Source organism: Hemitrygon akajei, chromosome 29, assembly GCF_048418815.1.
Source record: "Hemitrygon akajei chromosome 29, sHemAka1.3, whole genome shotgun sequence".
Lineage (NCBI taxonomy): Eukaryota > Metazoa > Chordata > Chondrichthyes > Myliobatiformes > Dasyatidae > Hemitrygon > Hemitrygon akajei.
The window spans coordinates 19,235,119-19,259,576 of record NC_133152.1 but is presented as its reverse complement, the minus strand read 5'-3'; the positions used below and the strand labels follow the sequence as shown (position 1 = coordinate 19,259,576).

Here is a 24,458-nt window from a genome sequence, read left to right as displayed (position 1 = left end):
GCTGAAACACTGAAACAATCTCCCAAGTGCAAATCACGGGCTCTAACAGTTCCAGAATCACATTCGAGATGAAAAACAAACATAAAAAGCATAAAAGAAATATGTGGTTTCATGATCTATCCAGAAGATGTTGACTGAAGGAGCATTGTATGCAGGCACCACCTTGACTGGAATTCTCTAATGTATATGGTGGAGGGGAAGCCATGGTTTAAGAGAAAGATATTTCAAAGAATCTAGTGTAGAAAACTTCTCCACAGAAATCATGAAGGAGATAGACAAAGTGGGAGAATAGAATGGAGTCCATAATGAAAGAAGAGTGGAGATATTTTCACCTCAGATGGGTAGTACATGATCAGATAGTGAACTATTCAACTTGGCCCCTAAGGAAGCAAAGTCATTTTCGACAGGTAACCTACTTGAAAAGGTAAGTTCAGCAAGGGGTACATCACAATCCATGCAGTCATCAATCAAGCAGATACAGATGCTCTCAGCTTTCATCTCGATCCCAGAGATCAGTGATGTTGCACCTGCTCCACGGCCATTGCTGCTGACTGTTGCTGCACTTGCTGACACTGGCTCAGCATTCTTAAACAACCACATAGCTGCTTGATTCAGTTGACCTACATGATTAGAAAGAAAACAGGATTAAAATGATTAAGTACAAAAGATATTCGGTAGCTCTGCTCCAAGAAATTATAAACTACCATAGATGCATGTTACTATTATAAATTAGCCCCATAAGCACTGGGTAATGATCAGGGCATAAACATTAACATTGACTAATCACGTTCCACTGCCTCATTGATTGAAAATCAATGCAGCATGGATCAAGAGATGAACATGGAACCTCTGGTCTGAAGTACTGGAGTGAGACATTAGCAACATTTTGCTATGTAACTGGAAATTTTGATATGTAACGTCATCCAAATTTTCAACAGACTGAATGATGCAGTAATCCCATCGCAAGTTTACACACTTGCCAAAATATTCAAACTGAATAAGAGTGTTCGAAATAATAAACAAATAAAGATACCAGACAGACTGGGTGTGTTTTCCTTGAAGCAGAGGCAGCTCATTTGGGGGGTGGGGGGGGAAGGACCTGACAATGGTAAATAAAATTATAGGGGACCAGGAGTGTTTTTATTTCTCGATAGCAGAGGTGTCTGAGATCAGCGGGTAGAGTTGAGGAATTAGAGGTTTAGAGAGGATCTGCTAAAGATTTTCTCCCCCACTTAGTAGGAGTTTGACATTTAAATACATTGCCTGAGAAAGTGAGGGGACAGGTACTATCATAACATTTAAGGAGCACCCGGGTGAGCATTTGCATCACCACACCATGACAGGCTGTAGACCAAGTGCTGGTAAATGGAATTGGTATAGAAAGGTAATTTATAAGACCATAAGATAAAGGAGCAGAATTAGGCCTTTTGGCCCATTGAGTCTGCTTTGCCATTTCTTCATGGCTGATCCATTTTTCCTCTCAGTCCCAATTCTCCCCATATTCCGTCATGTGGTGTCCAATCAAGTATCCATCAACCTCTATCTTAAATATACATAAGAAGGAATTTAAGATGGGGGGTTATATGGGAGGCAGGGTTTGAGGGTCAGCACAACATTGTGGGCCAAAAGGCCTGTAATGTGCTGTACTATTCTATGTTTTAAAGATTTGGCCTCCACAGCTGCCTTTAGCAAACAATTCCTGATTCACCACTCTCTGGCTAAAGAAATTCCTCCATATCTCCATTCTAAAAAGGACATCCCTCTATTTTTGAGGCTGTGTCATGTGGTCTTAGACTTTCCTACCATAGGAAACATCCACACCACATCCACTCTGTTAAGGCTTTTCACCATTTGATAGGTTTCAATGAGGTCACCCTTTGTTCTTCTGAATTCCAATGAATACAGTCCCACAGCCATCAAACACTCTTCATATGACAGCATAGTCAGCATAGATGTGGTGGGATGAAGGCCAGTTTCCATGATTCTGTGGCATCAATATTGAAACAATGTTATAAATGTTAAGCAATTTTCCATTGCAGCGTCCATTGGTGCAAGAAGAACTTCTAATTTAGTACCATTTTTTATCTTCCAATTGCCAGTTTATAATAAATAGGGTTCTAGGTCAGGTGAGGAAAGCACAGTTAATGTTTTGGCCAAAGGTGGCCTGGATAATTACTGGGTATTGGAGAACAGTTAAGATAACTATCTCTTGGTGGAAATTCTTGGTGTTTGCTTAGCATAGCTCCACACTGATAAGAACACCAGTATCGAGAGCATGTGGGACTGCAAACCTGAATGCTGCTTGGATGTCAGAATGCTGAGGAGGCAGCGAGATGATAATGGAAATGAGGATGAATACACACTCTGATCCAACATTACTTCAGATGTATTTTTCTATTGATTGTAAAGTACATTTGGATATCTCGAAGTCATGAATTGGCTCTTATACATGCAAGATTAATTTTATTTTCCCTTGATCAATTAACTTTTTGAAAAGAGGGAGTACATTAATAGAATATTTTCTCCAGGCATAAATTGATGGGTAGATTATATGATAAGGCTTCCTCAGAAAGGTTTTTTTTAAAAAAAATTCTAAACAACATATTTGTTCTCATCAGGGAATCAGAGGTACAACGGGTCAGAAACGTTAAATTCCTCTGTGTTATCATTTGAGAAGATCTGTCCTGGTTCCAGCAAATTAAGTGCCATTACCAAGAAGACACATCAGCACCTCTATTTTCTTAGGAGTTCAAATTCAGAATGACATCTAAAACTTTGACAAACTTCTGTAGAAGTGGAGTGGAGAGTATACTCTCTGGTTGCATCACAGCTTGGTTATGGAACACCAATGACCTGAATGGAAAAACCTACAAAAAGTAGTGGATATGTCCCTGTCCATCACAGTTAAGGCCCATATACAAGGAACGCTGTCACAGGAAATCAGCATCCATCAAGGATCCCCACTATCCAGGCTATGATCTCTTCTCGCTGCTGCCATTAGTGGACCCTCAAGTTCCACACCACCAAGTTATTACTCTGCAATCATCAGGCTCTTGAACCAGAGGGGCAATTTCACTCACCTCAACAATGATTTGATTCCACAATCTCTGGATTCACTTTTAAGGACTCTACAACTCGTGTTTTCTAAATTTATTGCTTATGTATTATTGTTGCTTTTCCTTCTTTTTTGTATTTGCTGTTTTGTTATCTTTTCTACATTGGTCAGTTGTACCTCTTTGTCATGCGCAGATTTTCCATTGAATCTATTGTGTTTCTTTGTATCTACTGTGAATGCTCAAAACAAAATTAATCTCAGGGTAGCATATGATGACATATTTGTACTTTGGTAATAAATTGATTTTGAACTTTGAACATTCTCATTCCATCCCTGATGTTTTAGTATATTATATTATTTAATGTCAACAATGAACATCAAGTTAAATTTATGCCACTTTTGGAATTGAAAGCAATTTCCACAGAATTGTGATAAAATAGAAATGGATAGTAATATTGTAATAATATTCTCTATTCAAACCATAGCAAGCGATGGATAAAATGAAGTAGAATTGCTTTTCACTTTATCTTTTTTTTGCTGTTGAAAAGGCAATAACTAAACAGGAAAAGCAACATTTTCATTCAGAATTTTCCTGTAATAGTGCCTTCTGAATCAGAACCAGGTTTATTGTCACTGACTTACATGCTGTAAACTTTGTTTTGCAGCAGTATAGTGCAAATACACAGAATTGCTTTTAATTAAAAGATTAAAGAAATAGTGCAAAATAAAGGATTAACAAGTTAGTATTCATGGATTCACGGACTGATAGCAAAGAGGAAGAATTTGTTTCAGAAATAGTTCAAGAACACTGCAGAACTGTCACTTACCTCCAATTAACAAATCTCTGCAATCCTTGTTTTCAAAATATCTTTTCATAAACATTCAATAATTTAATCTTTATTTTCCTCCTCTCTTCAACTTCCTTACAATAATGTTCCACTCTAATATTGTAGTATAAACAAACAAATAAGAAACCAACTTATACTCTGTAGTTATAACAACATGCGTGCTCTCTACCTTTGGATTGCAGCAATGCTTTACGGCAATCATCCAGTTTAAAGCCAAGGTCTTGGAGTCGATCCAGCTGCAACTCTAAGAAAGACAAACAAAAGCTGATTTATAATTAGAACAAACAATCTCAATTAATCACATATATTTCAAAAGATCACACCTCCACTGCATATATACAAGCTGCACACAAGCATCACAGTTTTTATTATAAAATAGTAAATCACTTGGGAAAAATGTGCAAAGCTACAGAAATGTTACACCACTGAGTGCTCACTCCATCCTAGTCATTATTCAGTCATGATGCTTCTTGACTGGTTTCAAATGAGAAGGGCTACTTTGAAACAGCTAAATCCAAACTGGAATGTCCCCCCACTTTCAAGTGAAAAGGACTTGTAAAAAACTTATTCATTTAACTACTGAAACAGTCCTAAATTCCCCAGCAGCATATAGAGGACACTTCCTTTAATGAGATACTCCTGAAATCATTTAATGAGCTGGCTAGGTTAGCTTTTAAACCATGAGGTTAAAATAAGTCCTCCATAAGGACCAAAACCTTGCCGTGGTTTGGAGGCTTGTGTGCCTCAATGACCTGGAGAGCTATGCTGGCTAGAGTCAGGGCCTTGTGCTTTGGCTCTTGCTAGGGTCATCCATGCCAAACAGGTCAAAGGATAGAGGTCAAACTAAGAATGGCCCACCAGTCCTCCAGGTTCATGGATTCAGTTCTGACTGGTAAAGTAAAACTGCTATGTAAAGTAAAACAATGAAGATCTGTGTGCGATAGTACTCCTGACTCTCCACCCAAGACTTGCTAGGTTGCCAAGACCACAGAGAGATGGAGGCCTTTCACTGCTGCCCTAAACACTAGTGTAATGGGCAGCAAGTTAAAATAAACCAAGAGTAGCACAATGAAAATTTGCTCTCAATTGCACTGAATCAATTGAGTACAATTTCTAATTGTACTCCAATTTCGAAAACAGAACATCAACATAAGTAAATTACAAAACAGCCCATACATTTCCATGCAAACTGGGAAACTCATTTGGAAAGAATAGAAGAATGAGATAAAACATGGTTATTTTACTTTGGTAAAATACTAAACTTTGCTCAAAATGTGATGTGACAGTAATTTTAACAGTGAAATCTTGTGTGTCAACAATTGGGAAGCTTAAAAAAATTATTTTTTCCCAAATGCTCACACATTTACCAAAAGAAGAATGCAACTTTATCATAATTAATACAATTTAAGTCAGTACTTTCATCTGATGATCTGACTTTGTTCACTATTATGTAAAATTAGAGGAGCAATCCTTCAGCTTCCTGCCACTGACCTACTAAGTATTACCAGGAAAAGACACAAAAGCAGCGAGTGGAAATCTGTTTGTAAGTGGAATAAGCAATGTAAGCCAACATCAAAATATGTTTGCTGACAAGTTAAAAATGTAAATGAAAATAGGAGTAGTTGACTACTCCGATCCTCAGACTTGCCTAGCAATTCTTTATCATGGGTACACAATCTCAGGTCACATCTCCTCTTCTGTACTAGTTGCCCACAGTGCTTAATTCCAAGTTCTCAAAGATTCATGTACTTCCTCTTTAAATATTGAGTAGTAGTAGTTCCTTGGCACATCAATTGAAAATTATCCTTCCCATTCTTGTAGGTTTGTTCACCTATTCCCACGTGGAAATATCTCCATCTTCACCTTATTATACCCTCTAAGAATCTTACACGTTTCAAAAAGATCATCCACCATTCTTCTATACTCTAAAGAACATAGGTCTAATTTCTTTAGCCGTGGGTGATAGGACAACCATCTCACTCCATACATTAGCCTAGTGGATCTCTTTTCAACTGCTTCAAATTACATTATGTCTTTTCGTAAATAAGGTGATTAAAGCTGTGCACAGTATGCCAGGTACAGCCTCACTAATACTCTGTATTATTGTATATTTCCTCATTTCTTAACTCTAATCCTTCTTCAATGAAGGCCAATATGCCATTAGTCTTCCTAGCAATTTGTTCACTGGCATGCAAATATTTTTTGAAATTTGTGAGCAAGAACACATAGATCCTGTACTCTCTCCATGCTTTACTCATCTTCCTCCATTTAGATAACAGTCCATCCTAGGATTCCTCTTATCTCACATTTTACTACATTAAACTGAACTTGCCAAGTCATTGCCACTCACATAGCCTATCTATATCCTGTGGCAAAGTCCTAATATTCACATTGCAGCAAGATCTCCATTAGATAGATAGATAGATAGATACTTTATTCATCCCCATGGGGAAATTCAACATTAATTTTCATGTTATCCACAAACTTAATTACCTTCCACTCAACCCTTCCTCCTGGTCTTTATAAATCATAACTAATTTAGGGCTAAGAATTAACTTTTCAGTTACTGCTCGTTACATTCTTTGAAGCTGCAAAAAAGAGCATCTTCCACACAATGATCATTCTTCAGTCCCAGCCGACATACTTCAGTCAAGGCTAATACATAGTTGGCACAAGCCTTTAATGTAGCAACTTGTCAAAAGCCTTCTGAAAATCCAAAAACAGTGACAGTTTCTGCTCTGACTTCTGTTTGTTACATCTAAAAAAATCTGTCATGCATAACTTACCCTTTCATAAAGTCACTTTGATTTGCAAAAACATAAAGAGATTTATATACTAACAAGTGGTCTCAAGTTATTCTACAGAAGCCTTCAGTTGCTCTGCCTATTACTTACCAAGGATAGGATCCATTTCGTGTCTACTTGTTTCTCTTTTCCCAGATCCTGCTGTTGAGCTGCCAGTCACACGAACTGAATTGGTGCTGCCATTCACTGACTCACGATTAGGCACAAGAGGCACTGTCGTGGTTTGCTTAGGTACAGACTTGACTATTGCCAGGAAAAGCTGCACATCATTGTATGAAAGTCTGATATCAAGACTAGAGAACTGAATCTGAAACACAAGAACAAAATGTGTTTAAGATTAGGACGGATGCGAATTATCTCTGTGTTGTAGATCCCTTTACTTATATTGTGTTATTCTTGCTACTTTCTACTTTTGAACTCAAAAAATGAAGCCTTGAGTGAAAAGGTGTCACTAATATCTCGTATTTTTGTTCTTAATTGTGAAATTTCATTAATAATCAAACAGTTGGGGTTAAAAATCTAAGAGCAACAGCCTCTCTCACATCCACTTTTTGATGACATACGTCGAGATTTAACTGATTTACCAACAAAACCACAGCACATGATCTTTTTGGGTCAGCTGGCTCTGGCTTATTACAAAGGATGATATTCAATGAAATTCACACTCCTTTTCTCATTTTGTAACAAAGGCAAGGAAACACCATTAAAAGGTAGCATTATACCAGCTTTGAGATGGCAAGGAATAGACCTCACTTATTGCAGAAGATTTGGGCCTCCATTTTGGGACGGAACAGTGGCATAGAGTCAAAGATTAAGATTTAGTAATGTTTTGCTCACAAATAGTACACTTGCCCTTCATTGGGATATAAAGTGACTATTTCGGTTCTCTCAGAATTAACATTATATTGCCTACTGAGAGACTGCAGTCCAGTTGAATCAATAAGATCTAAATAAATGTAAGGTGGAAATTCCTATTAGAACCACTGCTCACAATGGCCACAAGATCACAAATTCAATGCATGTGTTTTAAGACTTCCATTTTATATAGTAAACTAATGTTAATGATTGCCACATCCATTTTAGTTTTGTTTAATCTTTGATACCATATGGGTTTATTCTTTACAGTCTAATACCTGTAAGTGCTTCATACAGGTAAATAAATACATAAGATAATTTTGCAATAGAACAAAGCAAAGTTTCTGATTTAGATCATAAAACATAGGAGTAGAATTAGGCCATTTGACCCATCGAGTCTGATCCACCATGCCATCATGGTTAATTTATTATCCCTCTCAAGTCCATTATCCAGCCTTTTCCCTGCAACCTTTGATACCTTTACTATTCAAGGGCCTATCAACCACTGCTCTATACACACTCAATTGTTTGGTCTCCAGAGTCCTCCATGGCAATGTATTCTACAGATTCATCACCCTCTGGCTAAAGAAATTTCTCATCATCTCTGCTCTAAATAGACGTCACTCTGTTCTGAGGATCCACCCTCTGGTCCTAGACTCAACCACTATAAGAAACCTACTCTTCACAAACACTGTGTAGGCTTTTCACTATTCGTAAGTTTCAGTGAGATTCCTTCTCTCCCCCCCCCCCCCCCACCTCATTCTTCTAAACTCCAGTGAGTACAGGTCCAAGGCCATCAAACACTTCTCATATGTTAGCCTTTTCATTCCCATGATTATTCTTGTAAAGCTCTTCTGGACCCTCTCCAATGTCAGATCATCTTTTCTGAGATAAAGGGCCTGAAAAATACTCACAATACTTCAACTGTGGTCTGATCAGTGCCTTATAAAGCAGTACATCCTTGCTTTTATATTCTAGTCCTCTCAAAATGAATGTTGACATTGCACTTGCCTCCTTTACCACTGACTTAACCAGCAAGTTAACCTTTAGGGAATGCTACACAAGGACTCCAAAGTCCCCTTGCACCTCTGATTTTTGAATTTTCTCACCACTTAGAAAATGGTCTACACCTTTATTCCTTCTACCAAAGTGCATGACCATACAACTTCCCTACAATATATTCCATCTGCTACTTCTTTTCCCATTCTCCCAATCTGTCCAAGTCCTTTTGCAGAATCCCTGCTCCTTCAACAATACTGCCTCTCCACTTATCTTTGTATGGTCTGCAAATGTGGCCACAAAGCCAACAATTCTATCATCCAAATTATTCACATTTAATGTGAAGAGATCCCAATACCAACTCCTGAGGAACATCACTAGTAACTGGCAGCCAACCAACAGGCTCCCTTTATTCCCACTCTTTGCCTCCTGTCAGTCAGACAATCTTCCATCCATGCTAGTATCTTTCCTGTAATACCATGGGCTCTTATTAAGCAACCTCATATATGGCACTTTGTCAAATGCTTCTGAAAATGCAAGTAAACAACATTCACTGATTCTCCTGCTAGTTATTACCTCAAAGAATTCCAACAGATTTGTCAGGCAAGATTGCCCCCTAAAGAAACCTTGTTGACTTTGGCCTATATTATCATGTGCCCCCATGTACCCCGAAACCTCATCCTTAAGTATGGACTCCCAACATCTTCCCAACTACTGAAGTCAGGCTAACTGGCCTCTAATTTCCTTTCTTCTGCCTCCCTCCCTTCTTAAGGAGTAGTGCCATTCGTAATTTTCCAATCCGCCAATCCAGAATTTAGTGATTCTTCAAAAATCATCACTAATACCTCCACAATCTCTTCAGCTACCTCTTTCAGAACCCTGGGGTGTGGTCCTTCTGGCCCAAGTGACTTATCTACCTTCATACCTTTCAACTTCTCAATCACCTCCTCCTTAGTAATAGTACTACACTTAGTTCTGCCCCAACACTCTCGATTTTCTGACATACTACTAGTATCTTCCACAGTGAAATCTGACACAAAATACTTAAGTTTGTCTGCAATTTCTCTGCTACATTACTACCTCACCAGCACCATTTTCCAATGGTCCAATAACCACTCTTGTCTCTCTATTACTGGTTATATATTTGAAAAAATCTTTTGTACAGGTCCACTATCCCTCACCCGAAAAGCTCCGAAAACCGAAGTTTTTCCGTGGAGTGTGGAGCGTGTAGTAACAAGGCTTGTTTGGCACGCCAACAGCTGACGTCACTCAGGTGTGACGTGGCAGCACTAGCAGGGGTCGCCAAACGTCAGTTGTGGCTCAGCGTTCGTACTGGTTACGCATGCACTTGCTGTTCGCTGATATTTTGTGTTCACTGTTGACTTTGTGTTTAATTTCACTGTGAAAATGTCAAAAAGAGCTGCAGATACCCCTATGGGTAACAATGAGAAAAAGAGAAGGAAACATCTGTCATTATCAATAATGCAGAAAGTTGAGATTGCAGAAGCTTGATCGTGGTGTGTCTGTGCGGTGTCTTACTGAAGAATATGGTGTCGGAACTACCACTGTATATGATTTAAAGAAACAGAAAGAGAAGTTACTGAAGTTATATAGTGACAGTAACTTGAGAAGCCTGTTCCTGGCCCATCAGGTACCTGTGGAGTATTTAGCTTTGTTTGCCAGACGTAATGCAACTTAACTAGAAGTACTTGTACGTATTTAGCTTTGTTTGAACCTGTATATGTCCTCGAGTACTTACGCTCTAAACTTATTTATTCCAATAAGTCATTTACCATGTGTTTGATTCGGTTCGTTTGAAGCTGTATATTTTTATGTTTTATTGAATGTTTTTGTTGGAAACAAAATGTACTAGTGTATTTATGGTCTGTAATTATCCTATTATTTAATTTATCAGTATATTACTCTATAAATAAACTGTAATAGTATTTGTAAAAGAGCGCAGATCGGGAAAACATGGAAGTTCTCTCTCCAGCACTCGTTGTTTGAGCATGTACAGACTTTTTTTCTTGTCACTATTCCCTAAACAATACAGTATAACAACTATTTACATAGCATTTACATTGTATTAGGTATTATAAGTAATCTAGAGATGATTTAAAGTATATGGGAGGATGTGCGTAGGTCCGGAGCTCCCCCAGGTCCTAAAGTCCACCCGCACTGAGACAGGTTAACTATCAACATAATTATCAATTTTCTGAAATCCGACAAATTCTTAATTCCGAAATGCAACTGGCCCCAGGAATTTCGGATAAGGGATTGTGGACCTGTATCTTCTTTTATTTTAGTGGCTAGCTTACCTTCATATTTCAGCTCATTTCCCCTTATGGCCTTTTAGTTGCTTTCTGTTGGTTTTTAAAAGCTTCCCAATCCTTGACTTCACACTAATTTTTGCTTTATTATATGCCCTCTCTTTTGATTTTATGCTATGACTTCCCACGTTAGCCATTGTTGTCTCATCCTCCCATTAGAATACTTCTTCATCTTTGGGATGTATCTGTCCTGCCCCCTTCCAAATTGCCCCAGAAACTCCAGCCATTGCTGTTCTGCTATTAAACCCAAGAGTATCCCCTTCTAATCAACTTTGTCGATCTCTTCGCTCATGCTTCTGTAATTCTCTTTACTCCACTGTAATACTGATACATCTGACTTTATCTTCCCCCTTTCAAACTCCAGGGTGGTCTGTCATATTATGATCACTGCCTCCTAAGGGTTCCTTTACTTTAAGCTCTCTAATCAAATATGGGTCATTATACAACACCCAATCCAGAACTGCCTTTCCCCTAGTGGGCTCAACCACAAGCTGCAATAAAAAGGCACCTTACTATACTTTATTGTCACCAAACAATACCTTGTAGACATTCTACAAATTCCCTCTCTTGCATACTGAAATCCCCATGACTTTCGTAACATTGCCTTTTTTTTAAATGCATTTTCTATCTCCCATTGTAATTTGTATTCAACATCCTGGCTACTCTTTTAGGGACTGTACATAACTCTCATCAGGGTCTTTATACCCTTATAGTTTCTTAACTCCACCTACAAGCATTCTACATTTTCCGATCATATCTCACCCCTTTCGAAATATTTAATTTTTTTTAATCAAGTGAGCCACCCCATCCCCTCTGCCTACCTGCCTGTCCTTTTGATGTAAAGTATCTTTAATGTTAAGCTCCCAACAATGATTTTCTTTCAAGTCAACAACTCAGGGTTGCCCACGGCATAATACCTGCTAATTTCTAAATGTGTTAGGATAGTGTAAAGATTTGTGTATGGATAGTGTGTCATTTTCAATGCTTTGCTTTTCTTACATTTAACCACCCACCTCTACCTATCTTTCCTCTCCTTTCCTACCTGGAGACCTTCGTATCAATTTCATGAACTTTGCTACCCTACAGTACCTCAGTCAAGTGACCATTCTTCACTTGTAAACCTAGACAGAGCTGCACACAACATGCCTTCACTATAGTTCTACTGAGAATAACTGCATTTTCTCTTAATCTTTAAACGCTAAACAAACCTGCAGATAATTACAAAGCATAGTATAAAACAATAACAATATCCAAAACCTAACACCTCCTACCTTATCCACCTGCTGTCTGCCATCAGTTACAAAAAGTAAATATACTTACTTTGAATCTACAGGATTACAGTGGTTTTTTGATGAGGGCTTCAACTTTTGGTGCACACACAATTTCTTATGCCATAGTCGGGAAAAATCAAAACTACTTTAGAATGCGAAAAGCACTGTGCGGGCCTCTATTTACTGCTGATCATCAAATTCAAGTTTATGTTAACAGTGGTGTAAAATTATTCTATGAGTGGACTTCATAAATTAATACTCTTGAAAGAGTTTCATGTAACGGTGGCATTCTTGAGCAATCAAGTGAAGGAAGCCGGCAGCTGATCAGATTTTTAAGACAAAAGTTCACATATTCTTACAGATTACTCCAAATTTTTGTTTTATTTTCCTACATTACAATTGTTGTATAGTAATACAAAATACTTTATCTCTTTGTTTGTCACTATTTGATTATTTGTGCATTGATTAAAATGCCAGAAGTTAAAACCTTATCACAAGAGATTTCACATATGCTGGAAATCCAGTGCAACAAGTACAAAATGCTGTAAGGACTCAGCGTCTATCTCCTCTCAATAAAAGCTGCCTGACCTGCTGAGTTCCTCCAGAGCTTAAAGACTTCTGGGTTTCTGCTTGTTTTAAAAACTCTTCTTTTCAAAGTCAAAAGCTCTTTTAAAATATCAATATAGTAAGAACTTACATTTGGAAATCCTTTACAACTTTGGTTTGTCTTCCTGTTTTTTCTATTCCACAACCCACAAGCTCTAATGCCTTACTGCATCAAGATGATTTGCAAATTATCTCTATTGCCTAGAAGACCAAATCAAGCAGCCATGCAAAAGAAAATAGCAGCAATTTTCTCCGTGATGCTTAATGATATGCTATCTGTAATAAGGCCTGGAAGCTGTAGCAGCGTCAAGAGTTAGAAAAGGGTCAGCAAAGTAACTTGGTTAAATTACCACTGGTCATTTGACATTTTCCTCCAATCAGCATTTCAATCACATGTACTAGTCATCTCTGGTTTTCTTGTACAGTATATTGATTGTAAAACAAGGAATACTACTTGAATGTTAAGTAAGCACTCATTTACAAAAATAACCTGATAATCAAAATGGCTGCTATACCAAAGCTCTATATTTAACCCCTTCTCCTCGTTAAAGTCAAACTTACTGAAGAACAATTTTATAAATAACAGCAATCTTCAGTACCATATTTTAAAACTCCCCATTCTTCATACAGAACCCTAATACATTAAAAGAAAACAGAACATGCTCAAATCATTTAGCTGGTCAGGCAGCATCTATGGAAAGAGAAACAGATAACATTACCAGGATTTCTGTTTGTTTTGTTGCTTGGATTGGATAGGATTGTTGCTTTATGAGAATAGGTTGAGTGAACTTGGCCTTTTCTCCTTGGAGCAACGAAGATGACAGGTGACATAGAGGTGTATAAGATGATGAGAGGCACTGATTGTGTGCATAGCCAGAGGCTTTTTCTCAGGGCTGAAATGGCTAACACGAGGGGGCACATTTTGGGCTTGGAAAAAGGCACCGCGGGGATGTCAGAGGTAAGTTTTTCACACAGAGTGGTGAGTGCATGGAATGCACTGCTGGCGGTGGTGGTGGAAGTGGATACAATAGGGTCTTTTAAGAGCCTCTCTAGATAGGTACATGGAGCTTAGAAAAATAGAGGGCTATACGCTAGGGAAATTCTAGGCAGTCTCTAGAGTAGGTTACATGGTTGGCACAACATTGTGGGCCAAAGGGCCTGTAATCTGCTGTGTTCTATTTTCTATGTTTCATACTTACAGCATCTGTAGTATTTTATTTTCATATACCCTAAACTTTATGTGTCAGATAATTTAAAAAGATGTAAGAGCCAAGTCTAATCCACATTATGACCTTATATATAGTAACTAAAAAAAGAGAACAGGACATGTATTTCTCCCTCAAGTGAAATGCTAATCCAATTGTAGCACCCCAAACTGTTGCTCTGCTGAGAAAAGTTAACATCTCAGATTCACAATCAAGATGCTCAGAAGTTATTTGTTAAAATGGTACCTCAAGTACTGGTGGGAAATCCTCACTTCCAAAGGCATCCAGCAGACCAGAGCTCTTCTGGTAGGTAGGATTTCCAATCAATTCTATCTGCACATTTACAGGATCAATAATGGACAATGCAGTTTCTTGCTCATTGCCAAGTCGGCATGAAAATACCTGAAAATGCGTAAGAGAGCAAGAGGGGTTAGAACCACAATCTGCCATAAAAATAAGAAATTCAATCTGACTGTATTTATTTGAGTTTTCCGGTGAGCCTGAAAATACAAATAGAATTCACTTTAGAAGGTATTGTAGTACATATTAGACTCAAATGTCTGATTCTGGTTACAATGGTGACAAAGTGGCACGGGAAAAAAGTAGCCCCATTAGGAAAGAATAGTCACAGTACTACCAGAGTGATATTCCTTGACTCTAATGCAGCAGGTTCGAGTTGAATTGAGATTCATTTAAAAAAATTTGATTTCCTCAATTTCTAAGTGTCTGATATTTCTGTGCTTTGATCCCATAGTAAATTTTGATGAGAAAAAAATAACACCTAATTAAAACTTTGTTTACTTGCGATATTTTTTTTTTAAATGGCCATATGTTCAGAAAGTTACTCTGCTTATGCAATGTATGATACATCTCTTTGCACAATACTAAATGATCTTTAATTATAAAACATTATTTTATTTGTATGACATTGGAGCCACTGCTTACCTCAATTCCTCCAAGACTACCAGAGAATGGTCGATCCACAAGTCGTGGTTTATAGGTGAGCACAGTTGTTGCCTTCAGAATGACTGCATTTGTATCATGGCATGACATGTCCTCAACCACAACAAATTCAGTACCTATGAAAAGAATACATGTCGTTTCTTTAAATCAATCCAAGTTGGGAATGGAAACAGAAGTTATACTTAACCCTGAAACTACCAACTGAAAAATGTAATCCCTTTTAATAAGATTGTCTCAAAATAATATTACTTCATTTGGGTACAATCCATTTAATTTTAAACCATTTTTGTGAAGCTTTAAGTGATACAGGCTACTTCAAGGGCGTTCATAAGCAATTTTACCCAGTCAACAATACTACTTGCTTTTATCAGATATTGCCTGGAATTGCAAGCCATAGGTGATTGAAGCCAACAGGTGGCATTTTGCACCTCAGGAGAACATCAATGGATTGAATGTGAAAAAAAAGTCACGTGAAAGGAAGAAACATCAAGGAAAATAAGAAAATGATGACAAAAATATTTTTCAAGAGATATGCTTAGTGGCATACAGCTTACCCAATCACAATGTTTTCCACACACAAACTTGCTAACCCTTTCTTAATCAAGATTCTGTGATGACCATTCCTTGTGGGCAATACCACATGGTCATCTTACATGCCCGAGCCAAAAAATAGATGTCAATAAACCTCTTGAAAGCAGTGAGCACATTTACCCATTAACACAACATTCATGCACAAAATAGCAGATTCTGCCAGCTGCTCCTTAAGAGTGAAAATTCTATTACAATCCTTCCAAGTTCATATGGATCAATGCCAAATTGCAATCTCCTAATCCAAATAACATCACCTACTTCAGGTCAGATTGAATTTCAAACTTCAGCCCTTTAACTCAATAGTTGTTAACTATGCCCAGTGGAGTTTCAGCTCCTGTGGTCATTGGGAAGGAGCTTATAAGGGAATATAAAATTACATTCCAAATGCTTTCAAAAAAATTTCTCCCATGAAATAGATCTGGAAGTGAATAGGCCTATAAAAATTAGTGCTTAACTTTCTAAAGATAAATTGCAGTTTTTACCAGTTACGTTGATTTTCACTTCCAAGTACTTCTCATTTGGCATTGGCACAGAAGAACGCTTTGTAATGACTCCGTACTTCACAGTTTTGGGAACCAAGACTTCGCTACCAACTTTTCGTTCACGAGCAGGTGAGACATTTTCTGGCTTTTTTGGGCTGTCAGAAGTTTGCAGGAAATCCCGCACAAGCATCAACCAATCAAATATAACAAAAACACGCAGGTTATTCAGAACCACAGTGAAACTTGAAGCATCTCTGGTCGACCTGGGATACCAAAAAGAAAACCTTACATTAAACTCACAGCCAGGATTCACTTTATTAATAATGGATCATTTCATGGACAACGTTACATCAATCTCATGCCAAGCTATTAATTTGCCCTCCTCACAGCACTAACTAGAAGTGAGGTTGAAGAGGAAAGATCGAGATATAGTTTAAAGGGTCACACCATGGCATTTTCAATAGGCAAGGGATGGAAAGTGCACCAAAGGGAGATTGCTGTTGAGATGTCACCATTCTTGAACTAGGTTTCAGTCAATGTAATATCTCAGAATAAAGCTAATAATGTAAGTATAACATTTCCAGAGTATTATATATACCCTCAGGTTTTTCAATTAACCTTAACTTGCTTTCTTAAAATGAAAGACCCATTTAGGATGGAAAGGTAACTGTCTAGACTGATATTCAAAACGCAAGTGGGTGGGTCATGTCATTAGGATGTTAATCTGAATATTTATCATCTATTCCCATAGTTATATCACCAATGTAATAATAATATTCACCATGATTGTGTGTGCAAGTCTGAGACAAGAAAGTGAATTGCACTGTGTGGTAAAGTTACCAAAAGTACCAAGGTTTCCCAGTTTCTAGTTCTCCCCCACTTGGTTTTATTCACTTTTCTCTTCTTCATTGACCATGTGAAAAAAAATAGATCTCTATTAATTTAGGTTGAGAGATGTTATTAAACTATACATGATCATGAAGGGGTGTGACAGGGAAGATAGACATTTGCACTAGTAAACAAATCTTGAAGGGGGGATCTTGATCAGAGTTATAAGATTAAAGAGCAGTCATTTAAAGCTGCAGAGCACTGGAACTTCTCTCAATGGGCAGTGAATCTTTTCAAACCATTACCTCATAGGAATTTGGAGGCTACATCATTTAAAGATAGACAATTTTTTGAAAGATCGGGGATACTGGCACAAAAAAGATGAGGTGTGGGGCAGATCAACCTTGATCACATTGGATGGGGGAGTGGGTTTGAGAGGCCAAGTGACCTATTCATGCTTTTTTATTATGCATACTGTAATGTTTCCTATGAAGATGTTAACTATACCTTGCCAGTAAATTGTCAAAATAACTATTCTTTATTTGAGAGCATGAATAAGGAGCTGAACATTCATTCATTGGGGAGGCCGTAGTTGAGCCTAATGAGATATGCACATAAATTTCAGCATGGGCCAATGACTAACCACAGATGGTGAAGGCAACAATTAATGGCAATTCTAAAACAGCTATATTATTTGGCACCTGTAATGCAGCTCCATTTGTAGGGAGGCTTGGTTGCCTCCACTCTTTGATGCGTCCAAAATGCATCGAAATACATTTGCTTTGATGTTAGGGTTCATTGCTTGTCCAGTGCTTCGGGTGTCATAAGCCATCATTGAATGAGAGACCAGATTTACAGACTTGGTCGCATTTGAAAAGCTCTCGTAAAGTAATTTCGACTTTTTGAAATCAAATCTGATAAAGTGATAGTACAAGAAAACAGCAAAAATTATTTGAGTTCATTTTCCAAGAGATTTATGCACAGAATATTTACATATTAAGAATCTTAGACTAAATCATAATAGTGAAAGAAATTAATGATCCACTGATTTCATGAAGATTTGTGCAAGTGTAATCCGGCACATCACATTCTTCCATCCTCCCCCCCCCACCCCCACAGCCACTTTTTTGTTAACCCAATACTTTTCCAGCTTCCCTTCTGAACATCATGATAGCATCTGCTGTTGTTTCCTCTTCCAACAGTGCATACCAAATCATTCATGCTGAAAGAGTACTCCGCATCTTCAGTCTGGAACAGCTTTCATATTATTGTTAGATACTGCCTTTACTATACAAATTCCACAACGATCATGAAAACTGCCTCGGAAACTTTCTACCACAATACCATCCTTCCTGTGGTGGTGTTGAAACCCATGAGTCTTGAAGTTTGTTTTGGTGGAAAAATCCTCTGCTACAACAACTTCCCTAACTTTGTTTCCAAATGTTCAAAGTATTTAGACATTGTACAATATCTAAAACATACACTAATTTGGAATGCATGCTTTGATTCAGTCATCTGACATCTTACTCTTTTTCACTGCAGTCTACATTTGATCTGGGTATTTCATGTACAACACCAAAGGATAGATTTCAATATACAAATTTTATATATTTTGAGTGTTCACAATAGGCAGAATAATGAAAGCAGCTGAGGTTCTCAGAGTTATTCTGTAAATTGCCTGAACCAACAAGCATAAAATAAGATGTATGTGATAGGAGAGTTGCAGACACAGAAAAGCAGTAAATACCTTGCTAGTGAAGTACTGCTTGTGTTCTTGCCCTTTGACTCTAGGAGCTCCAAGCTAACATTCATCATATCGATGAGAAAGGAGATGTTCGTATAAACTTCTCCACTGAGAACTGTCTGAGAAAACCAGAAGAAAATTGAAATCAACCAAATGCCTGAAAAGAAAATACTGGAAAGTTTGTTCAAACTTTTTTTTTGTTGCAACAAGCATAACCTGAATGGTGCCTAAATGGTTTTATTGCACTTTTGTATATATATTTAAAAAAAGTATTTGGCTGAGAAAACTGCTGAACATCTGGGGCCTGAGTGTACAAGCTAAGCAAATAAACAACAGTAAATGACTGAATACACTGGGACTAGGGTGCAGGGAATGGGAAAACTAGAAAGGCTGAGTTATAAATTCAATGAAATATGGAAATATTTTATTAAAAGGGGAGAGAGAAAGAGTCTGTGGACGGCAAATGGGACCGGAAATGACAAGGGAACGAGGCAAAATTAGAGAGACAAGGGTCTTGAATACTACCTTGTAAGAAGAGAATTCAACTTGTACAGGCCAGTTCTGATCGTTGCTTGAAGCAGCAGAACTCAATGTTCGGATGGAGAATTAGGCACCAGGCCAGATTGAAAAGGTCAAGGTTCCAGAAAGGTCAGGGAGTCAGGGCCCGAGGCAAGGTACAGGCTGATTAAGATGCTGCTCCACGGCGTTTATTCGGCTCTGTGCTGAACTACCGGACTCTCTTGCAGACTTCAGTCCAGAAACACTATTTGCTTGTGGTTACTGTTTGCATGATTTTTTTGCACATTAGGTGCTTGATGGTCTTTTTTTATGCGTTATTTTATTTTCTTATGGACATGGTGTTTTTTATTCTCTGTATACTGGGTGTTAAGACAGTTTTTCATATATATGGGGTTTGTTTTTGGGTTTCTTTGTTTTGTGGCTGCTTGTTAGGAAATGAATCTCAAGGTTGTATAATGTATACAGACTTTGATAATAAAATATACTTTGAACATTTCAGCCTTTCCCACTTCCCACCTCACATTTTTTAAATCCTTTTATTTATACTTACATGTATGCTGGGGTCCTGTAAATCAAACGGCCTCATGAACTCTTCAATAGGTTCTCCCAAATTGTTCTGTATTAATCCACGGATTAACTTGTATTTACTAAGATCCAAGGAGCAATGAACTGATGACAAACTACCATGGATAGCCATATCAGGGACTGTATGGCTGATCTCCCTAAAACAAAAAAAAAAATAAAAGAAGGAACACATACAAAATGCTGAAGAAACTTCACAGGCCAGACAGTATCTATGCAAAAACGTAAGGTCGGTGTTTCGGACTGAGACCCTTCATTTTGCTGAAGGGTGTAGGCCCGAAATGACAACTAAACTCTTTTCCATAGTTGCTGCCTGGCCTGCTAAGTTCTTCCAGCATTTTTGTGTTGCTTAGATTTCCAGCGTCTATAGATTTTCTCTTGTTTGTAATTATAAGAAGGGACAATTCAGAGAGTAAAATGTCATTTTGAGTATTTCCATGTCAGTTGTTTAACTCAAATGGTGCTTCTCTCTAGTCCATGTAACATTTCTTCTCAGAACTTATACCCAACTCTTCCATCTGGTATGGATAAGTAACATTCAAAAAACTTAACTCAAACAAATCTTCAGAAAATGAAAATACCTCACTGAAACAGAACACTTTCAGCTCCAAATCACCTCAAACTCGTCATTCACATGTAGCTCTGCAATTATGTCTGTTCCTCTTTAAAGCTCTGACATGCAAACACTGCAACCCTTCAATGCTTCCATTTGTAACATGGAGTTGAAACCAATTATTTTTTTCTCTCACCTTTTGAACTAAGTACAGGCGATCTTTCCCAGTTTTTGAAAATAGATGCTGTAAACCTAATTACTGTTATATAGTGTCACCATAACTGCTTTTACAGAGAACCCCTTTATTAGCAAACAATTACATACACAAAGCAGCATAATCTACACATTAACACACATGGCCTCACCCTATTACAGACTTCATTTGTTGAGCTCATCTATCTCCCACCTCCTTTGCTGATGAAAAGCAGCTTGGTTTCTCCTTTTTTCCAGCTCTGACATAGAACTCAGACCTGAACTGTTAATTCTGCTTGTGCTACATGAAATGCTGAATGTTTCCAGCAACAATTTTTTTGGATTTTAATTTACTCAGTGGTTTAATTTTTAAAAATGGTGACCATGAGATTGTCATTGGTGTTACAAACTTGGAACCAAAGCACCAAAACAGATAGTGAAGTGGTTGTGAAGAAAGATGTTGTTAAGCCTACATATAAAGTCAGGAAACAATATCAAGAATGGTGGGACTAATGTTCTCAGCTGCGTATATTTCAATGCAAGGAGTATTGCAGGAAAGGTGGATGAGCTTAAAGCATGGATTGGCAGGTGGAATTATGACATCGAGTCATCAGTGAGATTTGACTGTTGTGAGAGGCAGGAAAGGGAGCTCAATGTTGTTTAAGACATGGAGCAGGAGTGATTAAAGGGGGAGGGTAGCATTATGTGTCAGGGAAAATGTCACAGCAGTGCTCAGACACGACTGGAGAGTTTGTCTAGTGAAGCTTTGTGGGTTGAACTGAGGAAGTACAAGTTGGGATATTTTCCAAAATGCTATAAAAACAAAAATCTGTGATATGTTAATTCACGTGAACCCTTATTTAACTGACAAAAGTACAAAGAAAAGATTTTCAATAGTTTTACTGACCAACTTAATTGTATTTTGTAAATATACACAAATTTAGAATTTGATGGCTGCAACACACTCAACAAAAGTTGGGACAGAGTTAAAATAAGATTGAAAAGTGCACAGAATATTCAAGTAACACCGGTTTGGAAGACTCTATATTAAGCAGGCTAATTGGTAGCAGGTGAGGTATCATGACTGGGTATAAAAGTAGCATCCATCAAAGGATGCAAGCAAGCAAGGATGGGTCGTGGCTCACCCCTTTGTGCCAAAATTCGTGAGTGAATTGTTAGTCAGTTCAAAAGGAACATTTCCCAACACAAGATTGCAGAGAATTTAGAGACATCACAGTGTGTAAAGGGCAAGGTCGGAAACCGCTGTTGAATGCGCGTGATCTTCCAGCCCTCAGGCGGCACTGCCTAAGAAACCGTCATGCTACTGTGACAATTATAGCCACCTGGGGTCGGGAGTACTTCGGAAAACCATTGTCACTTAACACAGTCCATCAATGCATCCAGAAATGCAACTTGAAACTGTATTACGCAAGGAGGAAGCCATACATCAACTCTATGCAGAAACGCTGGCGAGTTCTCTGGGCCCGAGCTCATCTCAGATGGACCGAAAGACTGTGGAACCGTGTGCTGTGGTCAGATGAGTCCACATTTCAGCTAGTTTTCGGAAAAAACGGGCGTCGAGTTCTCCGTGCCAAAGATGAAAACGACCATCCTGATTGTTATCAGCGAAAGGTGCAAAAGCCAGCATCTGTGAAGGTACGAGGGTGCATCAGTGCCCACGGCATGGGTGAGTTGCATGTATGTGAAGGTACCATTGACTCTGAGGCGAATATTAGGATTTTAGAGAGACATATGTTGCCATCAAGGTGATGTCTCTTCCCAGGACGTCCATGCTTATTTCAGCAGGACAATGCCAGACCACATTCTGCACGGGCTACAACAGTGTGGCTTTGTAGACACAGAGTGCGTGTGCTTGACTGGCCTGCTGCCAGTCCAGATCTATCTCCTATTGAAAATGTATGGCGCATCATGAAGAGGAGAATCAGACAACGGAGACCACGGACTGTTGAGCAGCTGAAGTTTTATATCAAGCAAGAATGGACAAAATTTCCAATTGCAAATCTACTACAATTAGGATCCTCAGTTCCAAAATGATTAAAAAGTGCTATTAAAAGGAAAGGTGATGTAACACAATGGTAAACATGCCTCTGTCCCAACTTTTGTTGAGCATGTTGCAGCCATCAAATTCTAAATTTGTGTATATTTACAAAATACAATTAAGTTGGTCAGTAAAACTATTGAAAATCTTTTCTTTGTACTTTTGTCAGTTAAATAAAGGTTCACGTGAATTAGAATATCACAGATTTTTGTTTTTATTGCATTTTGGAAAATATCCTAACTTTTCTGGAAATGGGGTTTGTAGAAAGGTCTAACTGTGTTAATAGGATTATAGACCACCCAACAGTCTGGGATTTAGAGGAGCAAGTTTGTAGAGAGATCACAGAATGTTGCAAGAAACACAAGGTTGTGATAGTAGGTGATTTTAACTTACTATATTTTGACTGAGACTCTCCTACGGTAAAAGGCTGGATGGGATAGTTTGTCAAATGTGTTAAGGAAAGTTTCCTTAATCAGTACCAACTAAGACCCAACTAGAGAGAGTGCAATAATAGAGCTCCTTTTAGGGAATTAGACAGGGCAGGTGACAGAAGTTTGTGTGGGGGAAATACTTAGCATCTAATGATCATAATATCATTAGTTTCAAGGTATATTATGGAAAAGGATAGGTCCGGTCATCAGGTTGAGATTTCAAATTGGAGAAAGGCCATTTTTGTTGGTACCAGAAAGGATATGACAAATGTGGATTGGGACACGTTCTGGTAAGTGGCAGGCCTTCAAGAGAAATTTTGAGGATACAGAATTTGTATGTTCCTGTCAGAATAACAGGCAAGGGTAACAGGTTTAGGGAATCTTAGATTTGGAGAGATACTGAGGCCCTGGTTAAGAAAAAGAAGGTGAATAGCAGGTATAGGCAGGTAGGAACAAATAGAGCACTTAAGGAGTATAAAAAACTGCAAGAGAACACAAAAGGAGGAAATCAGGAGGGCTAAAAGACATGAGGTTGCTCTAGCAGACATGGTGAAGGAGATTCCTAAAGATTTCTACAAGCATATTAAGAGCAAAAGGATAGCAATGGACAAAATTGGTCCTCTGGAAGATCAGAGTGGTAACTATGTATAGAGTCAAAAGAGATGGGGGAGATCTTAAATGGATTTTTTGCAACTGTATTTACTTGGGAGATGGATACAGTCTATAGAAGTAGGGCAATACAGTAGCGAGATGTTGGTTTTCTTGAGACAAATTAGGGTGGATAAATTTCCAGGGCCTGACAATGTGCTCCCTTAGACCTTGTGGGAGGTTAGTGCAGAAATTACAGGAGTCCTAGCATACATATTTAAAACATCCTCAACCATGGTGAGGTGCCAGAGGATGGGAGGATGGCTCATGTTGTTCCATTGTTTTAGAAACTCTCTCAGGAAATTATAGGCTGGTGAGTCTGACACCAATAATGGGAAAGTTATAGTAAGGTACTCTAAGAGACCAGATATATAATTATTTGGATAGACAGACTGATTAGGGATAATCAACATGACTTTGTCAGTGATAAATCATGACTAACCAATCTCATATAGTTTTTTGAGGAAGTTACCAGGAAAGTTGATGAAGGCAAAGCAATGGATATTGTCTACATGGACTTTAGTAAGGCCTTTGATAAGAACCTACATGGAAGGTTGGTCAAGAAGGTTCAGTTGCTTGGCATTCAAGATGAGGTCATAAATTAGATTAAACACTGGCTTCGCGAAATAAGGCAGAGAGTGGTTGTTGATGGTTGCCCCTTTGTGACTGGAAGCCTGTGACAAGTAGAGTGCTGCAGGGATCAGTGCTGGGTCTGTTGTTGGTTGTCCTCTACATCAACGATCTAGATAATAATGTGGTAAACTGTATCAGCAAATTTGCGAATGACACTGGGACTGGATGTATAGTAAACAGCGAGGAAGACTATCAAAGCTTCCAGCTGTATCTGGACCAGTTAGAAAAATGGGCTGAAGAATGGCAGATGAAATATAATG

At 38.2% G+C, this 24,458-nt stretch overlaps 1 protein-coding gene across 3 annotated transcripts in view; it reads right to left on the bottom strand.

The window, feature by feature from the left end:
* vps13d (vacuolar protein sorting 13 homolog D) overlaps positions 1 to 24,458 on the bottom strand; it is a 288,043-nt gene that overhangs the window by 155,419 nt on the left and 108,166 nt on the right. For all 3 annotated transcript variants that reach the window (XM_073031774.1, XM_073031775.1, XM_073031776.1), the window contains exons 27-35: positions 19,651 to 19,822; positions 18,585 to 18,700; positions 17,539 to 17,751; positions 16,010 to 16,272; positions 14,919 to 15,052; positions 14,220 to 14,375; positions 6,798 to 7,014; positions 4,073 to 4,147; positions 417 to 620 (exon numbers count right to left, since the gene is read on the bottom strand). In XM_073031774.1, coding sequence (XP_072887875.1) covers positions 417 to 620; positions 4,073 to 4,147; positions 6,798 to 7,014; positions 14,220 to 14,375; positions 14,919 to 15,052; positions 16,010 to 16,272; positions 17,539 to 17,751; positions 18,585 to 18,700; positions 19,651 to 19,822 — 1,550 coding nt within the window. The remainder of the gene's footprint in view (positions 1 to 416; positions 621 to 4,072; positions 4,148 to 6,797; positions 7,015 to 14,219; positions 14,376 to 14,918; positions 15,053 to 16,009; positions 16,273 to 17,538; positions 17,752 to 18,584; positions 18,701 to 19,650; positions 19,823 to 24,458) is intronic.